Source organism: Tasmannia lanceolata, unplaced genomic scaffold (genome assembly GCF_043159265.1).
Source record: "Tasmannia lanceolata isolate RefF3 unplaced genomic scaffold, GAP_Taslan_0.1 ptg000037l, whole genome shotgun sequence".
In the NCBI taxonomy this organism is placed as follows: Eukaryota; Viridiplantae; Streptophyta; class Magnoliopsida; order Canellales; family Winteraceae; genus Tasmannia; species Tasmannia lanceolata.
The window spans coordinates 58688208-58708382 of NW_027518714.1; the positions used below are offsets into that span (position 1 = coordinate 58688208).

Here is a 20175-nt window from a genome sequence, read left to right on the forward strand (position 1 = left end):
AGTTGGATTACCTCCCTTCTTTTTATTTGGGTTTACCATGGGGCTCCGGGAGACCTAGCAAGGCTAGTTGGGTGTCTATTGTTGAGAGGGTGGAGAGGAGATTAGATTCCTGGAAGAGGAACCTTGTCTCTCGGGGTGGTAGACTTATATTAATTAAAGCGGTGTTGACGAGCATCCCGGTTTGTCAGTTGTCGGTCTTTAGATGCCTGGTGAGTATTGAAAAGAGAACCGAACAGATTCAGCGGAGATTTCTTCTTTTCTTTTTCTTTTTTTTTTTTTTTTTTTTGGGGGGGGGGGGGGGGGGTTACTCAGAAGAAGCAGGGAATTTCATTAGTGGGCTGGAAAAAGGTTTGTTTACCGGTTAAGGCAGGTGGTTTGAGTATTAGAAGAGTCAGAATTGAGAATCAGTCTTTGTTGGGCAAGTGGTTGTGGAGGTTTGTCGAAGAAGAGAGTGCTCTTTGGGTGAGAATAATTGATAGCAAGTATGAAGCAGATGTGTCTCAATGGGAGTCAAAAGATAGATTTGCGTGTAAAGGTTGTACATTATGGAGGGACATTTTGGGCTTTTCCTTGGAGTTTCACAAGGGTATCAGATTCAGGGTGCATAATGGTGATCGGGTTAGATTTTGGTTGGATTTGTGGTGTGGTAAGGATCGATTGAAAGACTCTTTTCCGGATCTATTTCTGGTGGCGCCGGTGAATGATGTTTTGGTCAAGGATTGTTTTGTGCGAATGAAGGGGAGAGTTATATGGGCGTCTGCTTTTAGGTGTAACTTCTTTGATAGAGAACTCTCATCGGTTGCCAGACTGTTTGATGTTCATGAGAGGTGTTATATTAAGAGGGATGGGGTAGATGTAAGGGTATGGATTTGGAGCACTTCAGGTGAATTTTCATCTAAATCTTTTTATAATCATTTGTTACCTTCTCCTGATGCTCCTATTGCTAGAGTGTGGTCTATCCCAGCACCTCCATCGGTTGTCGTTTTTGGGTGGGTGGCTATTTTGGGGAGAATTCAAACAATTGACTTTTTGAGGGCTAGGAAGATGATCATTATCAATTTTTGTACCCTTTGTCATGAAGATGGGGGAGTCTGTTAGCCATTTGCTTCTTCATTGCAATTTTGCGAGAAAGGTGTGGGGTTTGGTGTTGGAAAGGTTTTGTGTGCGATGGGTGTTTCCGAGAGATATCTCCCAGGCTCTCGAGAGTTGGCAATATGCTTCGTGGGGACCGAAAGGGAAAATTCTTTGGAGGATATCTTTTCTTGCCATTATATGGTCGCTATGAAGAGAAAGGAACGCTAGAACATTTAGAGGAGTTTCTAAAAGTGCTGCCTTTGTTGCTTCAAAAGCTACGGCGTTAACAATTTCTAGGGCTAAGTCATTGCCTCTTTTTAGTTTTGTATCCGCCTATGACTTATGGTATGCGTGGTTAATGGTGTGCTCTAGTGTTGAAAGCACTAATAATATTCTGCAAGACTGGGTTCCACCGGAGTATGGCTCGAGGAAGGTTAACTTAGATGGATCTAGCTTAGGTAATCCCGGTCTGGCGGGTATTGGAGGGGTTTTAGGGGAGGTTATTTGGTCATTTGCCGGTTCTATTGGGATTACCGATTCGAATGAGGCGGAAGTGTGTGCGGCTCATCAAGGAATTAAGCTTCTTGTTGGGGATCAACTTAATAATGTAGCGGTGGAAGGAGATCCCATTAATGTTATCCGGTGGTTATCGGATTCTCATAAGTTTCCATGGAGATTCGCGGACTTTTTTAATGAGATTTTCGATATTATTGGTGAGACTCGGGTGGCTTTCAAGCATGTTAGAAGGTCGGCTAATGAAGTGGCGGATTCTCTAGCTAGAAGAGGGGCTGGTTTAGAGTCGGTGGAAATTAATGATTTTCTGCCTCCTTGATGTTGTTTGATTTGTATATGTATCTCTCCTTTGTACTCTTTGACCACCTTGGTTTTTTAAAATGAATTTTACCATTCAAAAAGAAAAAAAGAATCCGGGTACAATTCTTCTAAAAAGATGTGGTAATATCAACCCCATTTAAGAAATGCCCCACTCATTGATCAAGGGGCTCTCTGTATACCTCTAAAAAAATTGCATATGCAAATGGTTTTGAAGTTAAGTATGAATATTTAGTTTTAGAAATTTCATTTTGATTTGCTGTAAAAATTAACTTCTCCAACTAAAATGGGCATTGAATAACAATGATGTTTCAGTATAATTCAGTTGACACTGGCAATACGAGCAAATGTAGAATTAAAATTAACGAAGGATCATTCGTGTACTTTAAACAACATGACAGAAGACTACATTTGGTAGACTTCAACCTCCGATATTCAGCAATTCAGTAGAGAGAAGCATCACCTCCTGGAAGAGAGACATCAGAGACATGAGAATGTAATTACTAAAGGCCCTGTTTGTTTTGGATTTTGAGAACCGATTATAGGTCCAAAATGGATTATTAAACTCAAAATTAAATGTAAATTTAAGTTCAATAATCAGTTTTGGAATCACAATTGGTTCACAAAATCCAAAACAAGCAGGGCCTAGAGTGGCAGAAGATACATTCATGTCGCTACTGATTATCCATGCAACGAGGTCAAAGTGCAGCTGACACAAGAAAAGTTCGGATGCGTTGTCACAATTCGGCCTTTATTGAATCGGGTGCAGATGCTGCATAAACAAAGACATAAAACTTATCAACTGAAAAGCAACATAAAGGTAAAATAACTTTCAGGATGAGAGCTACTACTACTTGTAAAGTACATTTGCACATGAAATGGATATTAACTAGGTAGGGCTGATAAAAAATTTTAAAGTGACTTGGCATAGTAGGATCATCTGATCGTGGCATCTATTTCCAACCCTAAAGCATGTGCCTTTCTACCAAGTGCTGGTCAAAGGGGGATAGGCACCTTGTATTAATGTATAAGTTTGCAAAGTATGGTGGGGAAGAGCTGTTCTTGTTAATCGGGGAAGAGCTGTTCTTGTTAATGAGGGTTAACGCTTCCCCATAATAGAAATCCTACATGAACATGGGAATAGGTATAAGTATGCATATTCCTTGAACGCACACATACTATATATAAATATATGAACATGGTATTTCCACCCTCATTCAAGCCATCCACCCCATTCTTTTTGCCTCCTTTAGATAGTGACTGACTAGAGCACAAACCAAAAACCTTAATTAGATATTTCCAATCAGTGTCCCCAAGGTGGCCGGCGTACGACAAATCTAATCATTGATGATGAACATGAAGAGGACGATCAAGAGCATGAAGAAGAACAAAATACAGAAGATCCTATTCCTACTACTTGTGCTCCAGGGCAATCCTTGGTGATACAACGCGTGATGTGCGTATCAAAAGTAGAGGATGACCCCAAAGCTTTTCAAGTGGAGGGGCATTCATTCTTGATACTAAAAAAATTCCTTTGCCAAATCCAAGAAGAAGAAGTACACATACAAAGGCGTCAAAAAGAAGCAAAAAAAGCTTGCTCAAGCTAATAGTAAGTACGATGCCGAAAAAGCCAAGCATCAATGTGCCAAAGTCTTTGAGGTTGGAGATGCTATGAAGACAACACCAATGAACTCGAGGTCGAGTTCTCATCAAGTGGAGGGGAATGACGTGGCAACATCTCCATGTTGCACATGTCTCTTGGCTGCAAAGGATAAGCGCAAGAGGGAGATAAGTCCTCCACGTTAGTAATTTAGGAATATGAGTCTAGGAATGGTTGCTAACGATAGATGATTTTAGATAGGAGTCAGTAATAGCTTTTGGATCAGATCAAATCAATGGTCAAAATTTATCCTAGTTAGAGAAGGAGTTAGTGGTAGGAGTTTAGAGTTTTGTTTACGGTAGGAAGTTAGAAGCTTTATTTATAGCTACGTGAAAGGCTTGTTTTCACGAATTTACACTTGTTTTGAATACTTTCTTCTTTCTTCATTAGAAAGTAGGTTTATCTTGTTCTTTGTGGAATCAAAGAACGGCTCTTCGTGGATTCGACGAGCACCCTTCGTGGATTCGAAGGTTTATTTCGATCGGAGGTCGACGGCAATCAACCCCCGACTCGCTCTTTGCGCTTCCGGCTACGCCACTAAATGGTTGATGAAGAGAGGTGCTCATGATCCATAGCCATAAACCCAAAATTGTGCCATAGGAAGTTTATGGAAGGATTTTTTTTATGGGTTTGGAGGATAACATACTAAAATATGAAAGCTAGGGACTGATCTGTACATTTTTGTAATGTTTAGTGATAATTGTTGAATCAGCTGCTTTTAGTTCTATACACACTATGTTTTCTACAGGCAAGACCTATGCCCATCTTTTGCCCCAAGATAATGCTACTAAATAAAATGGACATAAAATTTGTTTTTATGTTGTAAACATGAAAATAAAACAAATTTTGCGTCCATTTTTACGTTTCGACATAAAATGAGCTTCGATGTAAAATGGATGCAAAATTTGTTTTACACCCAAAAAACACATATTTCGAGCTAGTACAACAAAGTTAAGGCTCCTACTTGTAAGTTGTAACCACTTCAAATGTAAACATTTAGCATCCACAAGCAACTCTTGCACACAGTTTCTTACATGATGCCCTATGATTAATGCATAGAAACAGGAAAAACTCAGCAACTTCTCATAAGGATCACTAGTAGAATCAATCTACTTCTTTGATGAATTGGATCATAGCTATTGAAGACCTTGGGCATGGAGACTGAACCTTCTTTTTGCATAAAACCCCAATTAGGGCCAACTCCGGCCTCTCTCTTAGTCTTTTTTTCCTTTTCTTAATAAGAGCAGACTCCCCCCTGAAAAGAAAGGAAATTGGGCTTATTTAGAAGAAAATGACGCATAAAAGAAGCCAAAATGGCTAAACTACCTTATGTAAAAGACTAATAAACAGAAAAACACCAATGACAAAACCAAACTACCCAACATCATTGGTACTAAGGAGTCACAAAGCCGGTGCACAGATTCCCAGGGGATGCTTCTGCATCAGCCTCGAACCCTCAGACACACGTACATACATGTATATGCATTTACGTAGCCAACAAATTTGAATTTCACATGTATGAATGTATGTATGCTTGTAAGAAATAAAGGAATCCATAGTTATATCTTGTAATAGAGGAATTACTGGACCTTTCTCACTATAATGGGTCATGAAAGTCCCAAGTTTAACTATATTATTGAACAACAACAACTACCGCCTTACGGTTCATGATGAAGGAACGAGCTCCTCTTTCTCACGGATCCCAAATGAGTAAGCACTGGTGGGTCACTCGAAGAAGATTATGTACTGCACCTCGAGTAAACGAACCAGCTTTCTTGTAGCTTCATTGTCTTGTTTCCACATGTTAAAAAACATTTGTCATTGAAAATTCTACAAATTGAAAGGTTAAGAGAGGATTTTTGCGGAACCACTTATGTATAGAGGGGGGTGGACCAATAAAATAATTGTTTGGATAAGTGGATCATCTAAATGCGTTAGGTCCACCCCCCTCTGTACTTATGTAGAGAGGGGGGTGGACCTAATTTTGGTATCCAAAGAGGTTACGGTTCAAGTCACTTAACGCATCATGCATTGGAATGGGGAAAAAATATGGAAAAACACAATACCGTGGAAAAAAGGTTCTAGGGTCTAGTCAGTTTGCAATTTTCCTTAAAAACTAAGAAAACTTTTTATTTTGAAAAACATTTCATTGAAAATTAGTTTACAAAACACAAGAAAGTTCATTTTCCATGAAAATTTTTCCCACTCAAGAAAGAACATTTCCTCATCACTGCTACATCACATGCAATTATACCTAGCTAGGATCCTGTCCATTGATCTTGTAGAGGCTACTTTAATGGTCTCGATCCCTTCTCGAACGGGCAACCCATGCATAGGATCACGACAGAGGAAATCAATGCTCCCTATTCTTGGCAGAACCCAGAATGAGACTTGATGAATCAAGGGACTAGGATTATCCGGTGGAGGAGAACTCAATACCATTTGCCTGTCCTTATTGTGTCTATTTGGATCATCGGATCTGATCCTGTAAACAAAATTGCAAAATTCTGATGGGATCAAGGCCATTGCTTATGGTATAGGGTGGCATGTAGGTGAGAACTGAGAAGAGCATCATGAGGCGACTCAAATTGTCTTGATCCTGTCTCAGAAGGACATCCCATGCGTAAGATAATGGACAGGGAGAACCAATGGGGACCCGTTCTTTCCTGACCCTGAATCATTTGATCAAGGTGATCTCAACCTCATTTGGATGGCCTTATGTGACGATCAATTTTCTTCATGGAGAATATATGACTCCTTTTGCCTGGACCTAGGTATGCTTATGGAGCTGCTTCAAGCTCTCGCAATGCTCAAAGGAAATTAAGGGATATTTCATATTTCTATGCAAACATCTCCAAAAATTTACTAGTGAAAGATACCTTCGTGGTCAGTCCCCGTGGCTGGGACTTTTCAGACACGCTTACACTCATCCTATCTGTGTATATTCAGTGGTTTGTGGTCTGAGATGGGGTGAACAGCTATCCTATGATGTGGTGGTTTAATAGCTAATCGACCATTCCTTTTCTGTTTAACTAGTAGGGAGTAACCTTATGTTCTACTATTTCAAGTATGCTCGTGTGCCTTAAAGCTCTTCCGCAATCCCATTATCTGCTTCGACAAAAACAACTCCAGTTTTTATTCTGAGACGACTTATATCCAAAGGCACTGGAAATATTGTGCTTTTATCTGCAGAACTTAATGAGGTCATTGGTCGAGGCCTCGTGAGGCCTTGATTATAGGAGATATAAGGCTTTCTACAGTGTGTTGGGAGTGTGAGGTTAACCTCAAGCAACTTGGGGATTGTCGCGATTCCATTTAGACAGGAGCTGCCTTTTTGCTGAGGCAATTTCCATCATTCATGGATCGTTACAATATTAAATGTGACTTGATTTTAGGAGATTGATGTCTGTGATGTGGGTTATTCTGGCATGAAATTTACAACATTACCAGTTTCTTCGTCGCATTTGTTGGACCATACTTGTTATTTCTAGACTTTTGTGATGGGCTTATTGGAGTTGTTCTGCATTCCAAGTTCATAAGAGAAGACGTAAATAATGGACTACTATGCCTTTAACGGCTGGAGGCACGTCTTATGTTTTTCTTTTAGACATACCATGTTTTTGTATTTAAAATTTATGTTTGTGCTAATTTACTGGGATAGAAGCATCTTTTTTTTTTTTTTTTTTTTTTTTGAGATGTTCATTTCAAGTTTTAGGGGCCTAGCCTAACGCGTTCAATCAGTCGGGGGGGGGGGGGGTGTGCATTGGTTAGGTACCAAACATTTGTTAGGGTCCTAAGTGGGACCCAACCTAGGGTGGGATATAGCTTTAAACCTAACTCTTTTCACCGGTCTTGGGGTTTTTGGCATCAAATAATCAATTTTGGACTCACAATCAGTTCTCAAAATTCAAAACAGACTAGGCTTAATCCCCAGGTGAACCTCTGCTGCAAATGGAATGAAAAACGAGAAAGGCAGCGTTGATTGCAGCCCATCCCTCGATTGAAAGCTCGGATCGAACCCACAACCTCAAGTTTGAGATACAAGGCCTCAACCATTGAGCTATAGGTTCCAGCCCCGAACACATGTAATTGTAGTGGAATGGGACCCCTTGATGGCGAGTCACGGGCCCAGTAACTGATAGTTGGTTGGATCAGGTAATAGTTTCAGTGAAATGCCTTTGGTGCTAGCTAGGACTAAGAAACCGGGTACAATTCTTCTAAAAAGAAGTGGCAATATCAATCCTATTTAAAAAATGCACCACTCAATGATCAAGGGGCTCTCTGTATGTCTATAAAAAAATTGCATATGCAAATGGTTTTTTGCAAATAATTGTCACAATAGGTTTAGAAATTACATAAGTGCTTCCAAAAAGGTCTTAATGTCTCATTTGTAAATAAGATTAAATTAAAATAATCCTATTTACAAATAAGAACCAACTTTGATCAAAATGCATGCAGGCCCAAATTTTATCCCATTCATCTTCATGCACATGTACCTTGTCTCAACATAAATATGCTAAGGGGCCTTTTGGATACGCAGAATTTAGAATCATGGGAGACAAGGGAAGAAGCAGAACATCAGTTTCGCTTCTCTTGAGAATTCTGGATTTTAAGTAAGAAATCCAAAATTTAGAAAGCTCTCCCCATCCTGAGATTTCTAAAACTTGAAAACATGAGATGATCTCCAACTCTCTTGTTGGCGAAAAGAAGGGCGAGAAATCAAAAAACGACATACGGTCTCCTTCTCTCTTCTCTCATCCAGGATTTTGAGGAAATCCAAGATTCTAAAATTTGCGCATCCAAACAGCCCCTCAATGTTTATCATCGAATTAGTACTGATGCTCCCGAGTCCACTTCCTTTGACCTAGGCCGAGTTCTCATTGAAATCTGAATTTTCTCCTATCAAGTTAATCAATATACCATTGACTCGGCCCCCAACTAACCAAAACTGACCACATCAATCATTGATATGACCTGCCTGTGCCTGGAGTCCTGGAGTCTCCTCTTTGCGTGTGGCCAAGTTCTTACCAGAGTGTGACTTAAAACAATTGAAAATACAGAAAAGGAAGTTAGATGAATGCGAAGCATGCTCTCCAACCCCATTTTTGGTTCAGAGGTTATCTAGCCACCATTGCACCCTAGTTCCTCAATCCAACAACCAAAGGGTTATACAACTTACATCACGCCCTTCCAAAATTCGAATGGCCGACTTTAGTGAAAATAAATAAATAAAAGAAGAAAAAAAGCAAATAATACATGCATGGGAAGAATTTGACATTTACACAGAAAAGATTGTGAAGCTTCTTGAGGTCCCAACATCCAATAGCCTGAATTTCATTTTGATCTTCTTTAAAAATTTACTTCTCCAACTAAAATGGGCATTGAATAACAGTCTGATAGTAAAATTCAGTTCACACTGGAAGTAATCTTTCACAAGCAAATGTCGAAATTAAAACTAATGAAGGATCATTCATATACTTCAAACAACATGACAGAGGACTACATTTGGTAGACTTCAACCTCCATTATTCAGCAATTCAGTAGAGAGAAGCACCCCTTCCTAGACGAGAGCCATCAGTGACATGAGAATGTAATGACTAAAGGCCCCATTTGTTTTGGATTTTGAGAACCGATTATGAGTCCAGCACTGATAAATTAAACGTAAACTTAAGTTCAATAATCAGTCTTGGAATCACAGTCGGTTCTCAAAATCCAAAACAAGCAGGGGCCTAACTATACCAAGAGAATGGCAAAACATACCTTCGTGTCACTACCGATTATCCATGCAACGAAGATCAAAGTGCAGCTGACACAAGAAAGGTTCGGATGCGTTGCAACAATTCGGCCTTTATTGCATCAGGTACTGATGCTGCATAACAAAAAAAAAAACAAAAAAGACATGAAACTAATCAAATGGAAAGCAGAATAAACATTACAGACATTTAAATCGAATCAATGTATCATTAACAGTTGCTTCTCAAATGAGGCCTCATGTGAATGCATTGCGTGCTTAATAAGTTTGTAGCCAATTCATCATGTAAATAAATAGGGTGTATTACCAATGGACAGAAAGTAGAATTAGAGGATATGCAATCATGAAAAGAAATTATTGAAGGCAAATGAATTGCTTGCTTAATAAGTTAGTAGGAAATTCATCATATAAAATAAATGGGTGTATTACCTATGGACAGAAATACAGTACAATTGGAGGATGTGAAATATTATTTTTGAAAAGTTATTTATTGAAGGCAATGTCACACTAAGTAAAATAACTTTCAGGATGAAAGCTACTACTACATTTGCCTAAATGGATATTAACTAGGTAGAGCTGATAAATTTATTTAAAGTGACTTCGCATAGTAGGATCATCAGATCGAGGCCGCTGTTTCCAACCCTAAAGCATGCTCCTTTCTACCAAGTGCTGATCAAGGGGGTAAAATCATCCAAGGTTGATAGGCACCTTGTATTAATGTATAAGTTTGCAATGTAAGAGGGCGAGCCTTGGCTCAACGTTAAGGTTGCTCCATTGTGACCTGGTGGTCACGGGTTTGGGTAACGGAAACAGCCTCTCTGCAAAGCAGGGTTAAGGCTGTGTATATCTAGCGCTCCCCAGACTCCGCAACGGCGGGAGCCTCGTGCACTGGGGCGCCCTTTTTTTTGCAATGTACGGTGGGGAAGAGCTGTTCTTGTGAACGAGGATTAATGCTTCCCCATAGAAGAAATCCTACATAAACATGGAAAACAGGTATAGCCTATAGGTATACATACTCCTTGAACACAAACATCAACTTAACTCAACTCAACTAAGCCTTTGTCCCAAACTAGTTGGGGTTGGCTAATGAATCCTCGAACACATACATACTGTAGATAAATATATAAAGATGGTATTTGCACCCTCATTCTAGCCATCCACCCCAATCTTTTTGCCGCCTTTAGATAGTGACAGACTAGTGCACAAACCAAAAACCCTAATTAGATATAACAAAGAAAGAGCATCAAACATGTATGTTTACTAAGCAAAAATAATATAAGAGGAAACATGAACCCAAGCAGCTCAGAGAATAGATGGGAAGAAAAAATTCTTGATTTTCACAAAGAAAATCTTCCAAAAGAAGTGGAGATGGTAAGAAAGAAAAAGGTCCCAAGAGGCTCAGAGAATAGATGGGAAGAAAAAAATTCTTGATTTTCACAAAGAAAATCTTCCAAAAGAAGAAAGAAAAAGCTCTCTCTCTCTCTCTCTCTCTCTCTCTCTCTCTCTCTCTCTCTCTCTCTCCCTCTGCATATCCTACCCCTACCTCATGGAGGAGAAACTGACAGCTACAACAAGTAGCAAAAAGTGCATCCAAGAAAACTCAGACGAGTTGCCCAAAATGAAATGCCTCAAGACGAACCAGTTAGACATCGTTGAAAACTGAGATGTCACCGGCAATGAAAACCAAGCCCTTCAAAAGACCTCGTGGTGCAAATAGTAGGCCCAATAAGAGGCATATTTGCCCATTTGTATTTATTTACATGTTTTAGTTTTCCATGTTATTTAGTTTCTAGGATTTTATTTCCATGTTTTTAGTTTTAGTTTTAGGATTCATAGCCGACCCCAACTAGTTTGGGACAAAGGCTTATTTGAGTTGAGTTGTAGTTTTAGGGCTTTTATTTTCCATGGAATTTTATTCCCATCCCAATGCCTATATATAGGCCTCATTGTATTAGGAATGGGAAGTTTTGGATGATTAATTGAATTGAGATTCTCCCCTCTAAATTCCTCTCTTTTTCTCCCATCTAATTCTTCTCTTCTACTACTTCTAGTTCTACTCTTCTTCTTCTATTCTCTTCTTCCCCTATTCTTCTCTTTCTTCTACTTTCCCTTCCCGGCTCTACATCACCTCGGCTCCACCACGAAGAACTTTGAGGAACAGATGCAATCTCCCAATGAGAACAATAAGACCAACACCCCACGCCACGCTCCAACCAACCCCTCCACACCCCCCCCCCCAACAAAAAAAAAAACGCACCCACGCCTTCCGCCATCTTGGTTGAAATTCGTCGAATCCCAGCCCATTATCAGATACCTTCTAGAAGCCTCTAGCGACAAGCTCCACCTGTCTGCCTCCCACCTCTTACAACTACGACGTGATGGAGTTTTGGGATCCATGAGGAATAAAAGAACAACAAAGCCGGGTTTGGATTTTTTGAAGGCCCGATCTACCATCCCACACTTGTGTAGGCAGTCTGATTTTTAAGAGTTTTTGTGGCAACCGAAACCAGACCCGACGATGTAGGGACACCAAAGTGCCATGTTTTCTTTGCCCCTTATAGGGTCTCTGTTTATAAGAGTTGTAAAATTGGAAACAGGAAAAACAAAAACAAAAAATAGATAGAATCATTCCTAGTGAATTTCTTTTTGTCTTCATTTTTTATCAGCCAAAAACTTATGGATATCATTATTTTCTTAGTTTTTTTAAAAATTTCATTTTTCAACCACTTAGAGCCGAAGGAAGAAGAACGTATAAGAAAAGGGAGAAGGATTGTTGTGAGGATGTCTATGCAATTACAGTCCCTATAAAGAGAGAGAAACAGAGAAACAAAGAGAGGGGGGAGGGAGAAGAAGAGAGTGTGGCTGTAATCTCAAAACTCTTTTCTCGGTATTTTTTTTATACGAGGAACAATGATCAACAAATCATGCTCATGAGCTTTGATTACTATCATGGCAGAGTAACACATCATCTCCAGTGATAAGGACTCAATAGAATTTCCAAAACGTTAAGTTCTAAAATGGGTTCTGGAACACGGCTGTGTGAAGAAAACTTTCTGGCCACATATAAATGCCCATCGAATACATGCAAGCAACATAGACCGCAAATGTTTTGGTTATTTCCAAAGTACGCAGGGGATAACTAACACCGAATGATGGAAACTTTGAAAACATGAAGAATCATTCACTCATTTCATAGGAGCAGCTATAATTTGGTATTTCATTCAAATTCAGTGACTTTCCATTTACAAAAGGAAGAAATAAAGTAAATCAGTGACATCAAAAAAATTAGAATTAGCTACAAAATAATGCAACTATTATTTGCAAAACATCCATGCTTAAACGAATGGGGAAGGGACATAACATAGCAGGTACATCAAGCAAAGAGCAAAGGGGATGTAGCAAAAGGAAAAAAATGATAGATGTACAGATGGGAGAACTATAAATGAAATTGTGAAAATAGGCGCTGTTCACATAAATGTGAAAAAAGGTAAATGAATAGTCACCTCTGCCCTTTGGGGTGATTACATGTACAAGGTCATCCACTGTAACATTATTTCTTCCTTTCTTCCTAATAAAGGCCCTAATAGAAGACAATTGTACTTTGAGATGTTGAGAATAGTATCAAGCAAAATAAATATTATTTTCTCCATGTAGTTAGAAACACCAAGTGCAATAAATGCTGATCCATAAAAAGGAAAACAGTTAGTTCAGAAAATGACAATTTTCCCACATGCAATAAAACAGTTGTTTCTTTCTGTTGAATATCATGTAAGAAATGACTTCATTCAATTAAAGGCATTTGCAACTTAAAAGAACGGTTGGGTATATGGATATAGTGAAACGGAAATTTATGGAATTTATATTCAAGGTTTAGCTAGTTCAAATGGCTTTTAGCATTTTACTAGCAAGTGTCAAGTTCTAACTTCTAAGTTGTCAAATTCGTTTCGTTTCGTCCGAAATGGATGAAACTACTCGTACTATTTAGGTAGAAAGACCATAAATGAAATGTATCAGTTAGAAATTCATTCTATACCAGTATAATTCATTCTATATTATCCATTTTGGTCAGTTTCGGTAAAAGTCTGATTTTTTTTTTTTAATTAAGGTTTTGCGGGTTTTTTTTCTATTTAAGCCTTGTTTATAACTGTTCTAAGGATATTCTGTGCCTTTTGCCCCCTCAAACATATGAGAGAGTTCAACGCATGAAATTCCCACTATATCAATAATTCCCAAAATACTCCTAAAAACATTCTACATTAAAGTGAGGAGTTGTCTCTAACAAATTTTCATATTTTGAATTATTTTTTTTCCAAATGTTAACTATATAAAAAAAAAAAATTGGTAGTAGTGTCTTTTTTTAACTTGTTGAATTTTCATGCTAAAAAGATCAAAGGCCCGTGATCGAGATGGTTGAGAAAACAGAAAACAAAGCAATAAAATAAAATAAAAATATCTGCAGCAAGAAAGATCAAGGCGGTAAATAATAAAAATCCCCATAGTCGATCTATCGACTCACTCAAGCAAGAGGCTCCATTCCATGACCTTACTCTCGATGAGTGTGTATCCTCCTCGATGAAGTCTTTCTATTGGTTTATCAAGAAAATTCTGCTGAAATTTTGTATACATGATACAAGGTATCAACTTGTTTACCCCTGGAGGTAGGAAGGCAGAGAAGACAAACATAAGCCACAAGTACAATATAAGGGATTAGTGGAGAAGGTAGTGTGAAAGCTGGCATGTTATCAAATTAATCTCTTAAGGTAGTCAGAGATATTCAATGTGCATCTCTCTGCAGTGTGATTAACAAGCTTGTTCCCTTCTGTGAAAATATGTAAACTTTTATAATTTTTCTTCGACAGTATATTCATAATACCGGTGTATGAGAAGTACTCTCTCTCTAGCATCCATAAATATATTGTCACAATGTGTTTGATGTCTACTTTGTAGATAAGTTCTTAAAAAGGACCCAAATTCCCACACACAAAATCAACAAACTTTTCTACTCTTTCGTTGGACATTTCAGAAATGTCATTCCATAGACATAAACCCCGATGCATGGAAAAGCAATACTATTGGCATTAAGAACCAGTTGCAGAAATATTGCAAGTAACCCTTTTAAAAATGGACAAATACAACCCAACAACGTGATAAAATTTCTGCAGAGATCATGCATGTCGCCCTAACTCTGAAAAAAAATCCATAGAATAAAGTGGGAGCTAGTCCTAATTCATATGTATGTATGTGTGTGTGTGTGTGTATACATGTGTGTGTGTGTGTGTCTAATATCTAATACATATGTATATATACTCTGATAATAATCAAAATTCTAATGCGACATAGAAAACAATAAACTTGGAAAGGAAGAAACCTGCAGTGAGCTTTCATTTCATCCCTCCACCCGCATTCGATAAGCCTTTCCCTTAAAAGCTCCTTCAATTTCTCCTTTTCTCCACTTTCGATCAACTAGGAAAACACCAAAATCCACTTCATAAAACCAACAAAACCAATCAAGAAAGAGAATGAAAAACCATAAGGGCCGGTTTGGACGCCGAGAAGATTTTGATTTGGATTTCTCACATTTGCAGCCCTTTTTGCATTGTAATTTGGATCGGATCAAATTCTTGGATTTCTAATCCAGCAGCTAACAGTGAAAAAAATCAGATTTCTAAATTTCCTGTGGAAATAAGAAATTGGAAATCCACAGATCTGGCAGTTTCCTTCACCCTCTTTGCTCCTCAACCTCTCCCCTCCACTAGGAAGTACCCCCTTCCCTCTCTGTCTCCCTCTACATGAGCTAACCGATCTATTCAATTTGTATTCGAAACTCAATTCCAAATCCAAATACAAAATGGGAGGTATCCAAACGGGCCCTAATCTTAATTCCAGCATCTTCAAAAAGTCGAAAATGTCAGGAAAATATAGCTTATTATCATTCTCTCTATTAGGTAGTACTAGTATCCTGGCATAATAAATAAAGAAAATAGATAACAATACTCTGAATCCTGAAGTAACTGAAAAACGAACAATAGCTTGTTTTCTTTATATGATCTCTCTTTAATTTCAAACATCTAAAAAACACTAAATCCCGGCTAATTAAATCCACAAAACTGATTAGGGAGAAGGCAGAAAACCCATAAGCTCAATTTAGTACAAACTTAATGATCTGGGCCTTTCCAAAATAGGAGATAAGAATTATAGCTAATCATTTTTCTCTTCATTTTCAATCAACCTGAAAACCCATTAGCTCAATTGAGTACAAACTTAATGATCCGAGCCTTTCCAAAATAGGAGATAAGAATTATAGCTAATCATTATTCTCTTCATTTTCAATCAACTGAAAAAACATAACTCAATTCCTAAAACCAAAAAAAAACATTAATAAACAAAAAATAAATAACCTCAAAATAAACAAAATCAAGCAAACCTCATTCTGGCGAAATGAAAAATAAAAATAAAATCAGAGCCTTCTAAAAAAATTGGAATATCAAAAAATAAACCATATTTTCTTTCTCTCATCTTTACTTTCCATCAACTAAATAGAAACACAAAAGATTAATTCATAAAACCCAAGAAATTAAATGGCAGTTTCCATCACCCACAGACGCTAAACCCAATAATATAATTCCCAAAACCCTAACCCCAATAATATAATTCCTAAAACCCTACCTGTAATTTAACAATTTGAGTCGTCTAAAAATCAGAAGATGAGATAAATGGGTTACTTTCTTTCGCTTCTATTTTAATCAGCTAATGGAAAAAAACACCAAAACCCAATTACAAAATCCATAAACCCAACTGAAAAATAGATAAGACTTGGAATACTAAAACTGAAAGATTGAGGAAAATATGTAGAAAAGAAAACGAAAAGAAGTAGAAAACAAAACAAAAACAGAGCAATTCAGGGTCTTTTTTATTTCTTTATTTGTTTTCTTGATTCGGGAGAAAATCAATAATCAAGACCCCTTTTTCATATTTTGGAATAAAGTACCTTTATATTGACGATTTCTTGAAAGGTTGGCTCCTGTTCCCGATCATCATCGGCATCGGGCGTAGGTGGGCGGTTGATCGAAGCCCTCCTTAAGAAAGAACAGAGGATGATTTAGAAGATAAAAAAGGGTCCATGTGTTCTATAACTGAAGATACAATAGCAACTTGAGGCAGAGAACTCACATCTTAGAAGAAAATCTGTGGATGCTGGGAGAGGGTTTTTGCATTCGTTGTGGAATCGTATTTCTGATGTCAGCGCATTCGTGTTTTTATATTTGCACGGTCCTATCCTGTAAGGCTGTGACTTCCTGTCTTTTCTTTTTTTACTTAGCTCGTGAGAGGTTGGTGTGAACTAGGGGTGGACATGGGTCACGGGTCGGGTCCAACCCGAAGAAGAAACGAACCAAACCGGCCTATTTGGTTCAGTTCGGTTCTGAAAATAGGTGATTCGGTTCTGCGTTCAAAATTTTGGAACCATCAGTTTTCGGTTCGGTTCTGGGTTTGTGATCCTGATACCCACATAACCAAAGTGAAGATGGTTACAAGTTTTGGGATTATTTTAATTTGCCATTTACAGGTTTTATGATGGGCTTTACGACACAAGATTGCAACTCTTAAATTCACTGGCCATAAAAAGAGACGCACTTTCAAGGACAACTGAAAATCTTCAAAGCATGATTGATAATTTTGATTCGAGAGTACCAGATGCATGGCTGAATCCATACCTTTGGATATCTTTACTAGTTGAAATGTCTGATGCTGTTAGAAATGTTATTCAACCAAAAACAGTTGGGTAAACCCCGTATCAAACCGTCGGTTCATTTCCGTGATTCCATGGTTCTAGTACTAGTTCCTAATATTGGGAACCGATGGGGATTGGTTCGATTATGAGGATACCCCGGAACCAAATCATGTCTACCCCTATTGTAAGCTGTAATAACCTTTTGACATACATTTAAATACTAATAAGAAGCTTTAGCGCTGATATCAAAATATTACGTTGCTGATATCATCTCTCTACAAGATATCGAACCCCCCCCCCTCCCCCAAATACACACAACGAAAAAATGAGGATTTTTTAAAGGACTTAAGTGTAATTTTCTAATTTTTAAGGATTTGCGTCAACTTGGTAGCTCGTTCCATTGGCATCTATTCATAGTCCTTTTGAATCAGACGATGTATGATTCCATTGATCCATTAGGTTGATCCTAACGAAATCCATAATGGTTAGCTCGAGCTCAGTTCAGCAAAATTGAGAAATGGAAGACATACTCCATGTCTGTCATGTCTTGATACTGTTGGGTGTAAGACTGATATACCAGTTAGAGGACATCCGCTGTGAGTGGGTTGAGAAAAAACAGAAGTTTGCACACTTCATGGCTTGCCTCTCCACACTAGGCTATGAAAGCAGCCTACGTGCTCATGGTAGATTGATTGTTTTAAAACGGGGTAAATTTTAAAACCTTGAATTCACGAGGGTGCGGGTAGTAGGTGCCATACCGGTCATGGCACATTTTCTCATATACCGACCTATTTAGCAATCTGAACACTGGAACGAGTTGTTATGGCAAATTGCACTTCTTTTTTGTTTAGATAAATCATTGATTAAAACAGATGATCGTGAATGGTTCTTCTTTTCCCCCTGCAATCGGAATTATCCAAATGACGGCTGTTCTAAGAGGGCAACGGAAGCTGGGTACTGGAAAGCAACAGGAAATGATAGTTTAATAAAATCCTGGTCAGCTGGAGTGAAATCCCGGTCAGCTGAACTGACCTTGATTGGGATGAGGAAAACACTTGTTTTCTACAAAGGGCGCGCTAAAAAGGGTAAAAAAGGCGACAAGAATATCGGGTTACTGAAAATGCCCTGGTTGGTAAAAGTGATGGTGCACAGGTGAGAATTCTCTTGCATTTTCTTTTCTTTTTTTCAAGGAAAATTGAATCTTGTGCTTTGATGGTTAACTCTAATTGGTCCTTATGGTGGATCTTCATTTCAATTGGTGAAAATTTTAGTTCAAGCAAATCTTGTTGCAGATCTCTTCTTATGGTGGATCATTTCAATTGGGCTTTCCATATGATTAATTATATTTTTATTTTCTTATCCCCATTGTATAAAACTCTCTCTGTGTTCTGTATTTACTATTGTTTAGGTTCTGATTTATAGATTTCATGATTATTTCACTATTTCACAGGCTTTCATTCGTTCTCCGCTTTGTGCAGGGAGTTTTTGTTCTCTGTCGTCTATTCGATAAATCGGATAAGAATCTTGTCAATTCAAACTGTGATGAGATGGATGCGAAAAATGGAGATTCAGACTTTGATAATATAGAGCGGAGTGACTTATCCCCCACCACCTCAACCATGTCTTCTTCCGAGGAGACACAGAATGCAGGTGGTGCTGTTGTGCAGTTTGAAGCAGCATTAAATCAAGGAATTCCAGTATTGGATATTCAAGAAAAGCCACAACCCTTGCCCGGGTCAATTGCTGAGCAACCAGTTAATACTGAGATGTTGCTTGCACATAAGGCAGATAACAGCACTTATAATCCTTCAATGCCGGAAGAGATCCGGTATGAAAAAAATATGGCTTCTGATGAAAAAAATTAATGAGGCCGATGTCGTAGCAAGCGAGGTGAGGAGAAATTCCTTAATATATTTTTCAGTTTTACCATTTTTCAGGGGTAATTTTCTTAATTTCAAAACAAGCTAAGATTTTTTTGAGATTAGGGGGCAATTGCCCACTCTGTCCCCCCTTGGATCCGTCCCTGCTTAAAGCATTTAGTATTTAACTAAGATATCTATTATAATATAGCTGGATGCGGGTTTCACTGTTCACGCCCACGTGGACAGCTCCCCCATCCCGCAATTATCCCACGTGGCATCTTTTAGATTTAACGCACACAAGAAAATAAACACCAATCTCCTATTATCGCCTATAAAATTGTTTCCTTCTGTCTCACCTACCTCCTCACAACAGCCACCTTCTGCCTCTTCCTCTGACCAATATCCAGTACAAAAAAGGGCAGGTCCCTTCGTATTGGTATCAGTTCTTTTTTTAACTTTATTTTTATTTCCGTCTTATTTTTTCCCCAGTAGCATCTCATTTGGAAAATTATTTTACAGTTAGAAGAACATTGGTTTCCTGATAAAAGTATTTGTTGCAAATAATATTGAAGCAATTCGAAGTGGGTAAAGTAATATCTTGGATTCCTTCTTATTTTTATTCCTGACCTTCCATCTATTAATTATTTTCCCTAAGCTATTGTCGATGAATCAGTTTGATAAAAAGAAACAGATCCTATCACAAATAGTTTGCATGTTATATGGTTTTTTTTTATGATATTTAGTTTGAAGGCATCGTCATGCAAGGAAACATTGGGAGACAGTGATGGTAGGAGGTACAGAGGTTTCTGTGCTGATGAAATCCAAAATTAAACCCCTCTCTCTACGCCCTCAGGAAGATCCCTCTATTTTACTGTCGTATTTTCTTCTTCTCAATAGTTGTAACTCTCTCTCTCTCTCTCTCTCTCTCTCTCTCTCTCTCTCTCTCTCCATGGAGGTATCTATGTGTTACATATAGTGCATTTCTCTTTTGTAAATTGCTATTTTAATTTGATTTTATTTATTACTCTGTCTGAATTTTTTCCATCCATAGTTGGATCAAGGAAACGTCCTGCAGCACCTCCTACAGGCATTTTGCAGTCTTCGGGGGTCGCTACCAGTTGTTCTTAAAGTCGTGGTCCAGGAGGTGAAAGAAAGGAAGGATGTTTTCCAGGTGAAGATCGAGTGATTTAGAGAGAGACAAGTGGGTTTTTTCCTTCCTTAGTCATTGTTTCTCTTCTCCAATTTGCTGCTCTCTTTTTTGTAGGAT

The 20175-nt window shown here is 38.3% G+C and overlaps 1 protein-coding gene and 1 long non-coding RNA gene across 5 annotated transcripts; one reads left to right on the top strand and one right to left on the bottom strand.

Moving 5' to 3' along the window:
* Window positions 1-8866: 8866 nt before the first annotated feature.
* Window positions 8867-16812, bottom strand: LOC143862642 (transcription/mRNA export factor). Of its 3 annotated transcripts, none has more exons than XM_077373712.1 (6): window positions 16488-16812; window positions 16306-16393; window positions 14686-14780; window positions 12821-12897; window positions 9326-9434; window positions 8867-9121 (listed from the first exon to the last, which is right to left on the bottom strand). In XM_077373712.1, exons 1-5 carry the CDS (start codon window positions 16529-16531, stop codon window positions 9361-9363), a joined length of 378 nt encoding a protein of 125 aa, XP_077229827.1. In that variant the 5' UTR covers window positions 16532-16812; the 3' UTR covers window positions 8867-9121; window positions 9326-9360. The 3 variants fall into 3 exon arrangements, with proteins under 3 accessions (XP_077229827.1, XP_077229829.1, XP_077229826.1); XM_077373714.1 differs by having other exon boundaries at window positions 8867-9212; XM_077373711.1 differs by having other exon boundaries at window positions 8867-9125; window positions 16488-16808.
* Window positions 16813-17803: 991 nt separating this feature from the next.
* LOC143862645 (uncharacterized) lies at window positions 17804-20175 on the top strand. 2 transcript variants are annotated; one of them, XR_013240402.1, is made up of 3 exons: window positions 17804-18198; window positions 18525-18936; window positions 19960-20175. It is a non-coding gene; the product is annotated as an uncharacterized LOC143862645 (long non-coding RNA). The 2 variants fall into 2 exon arrangements; XR_013240403.1 differs by lacking the exons at window positions 17804-18198; window positions 18525-18936 and adding exons at window positions 19265-19344; window positions 19428-19493.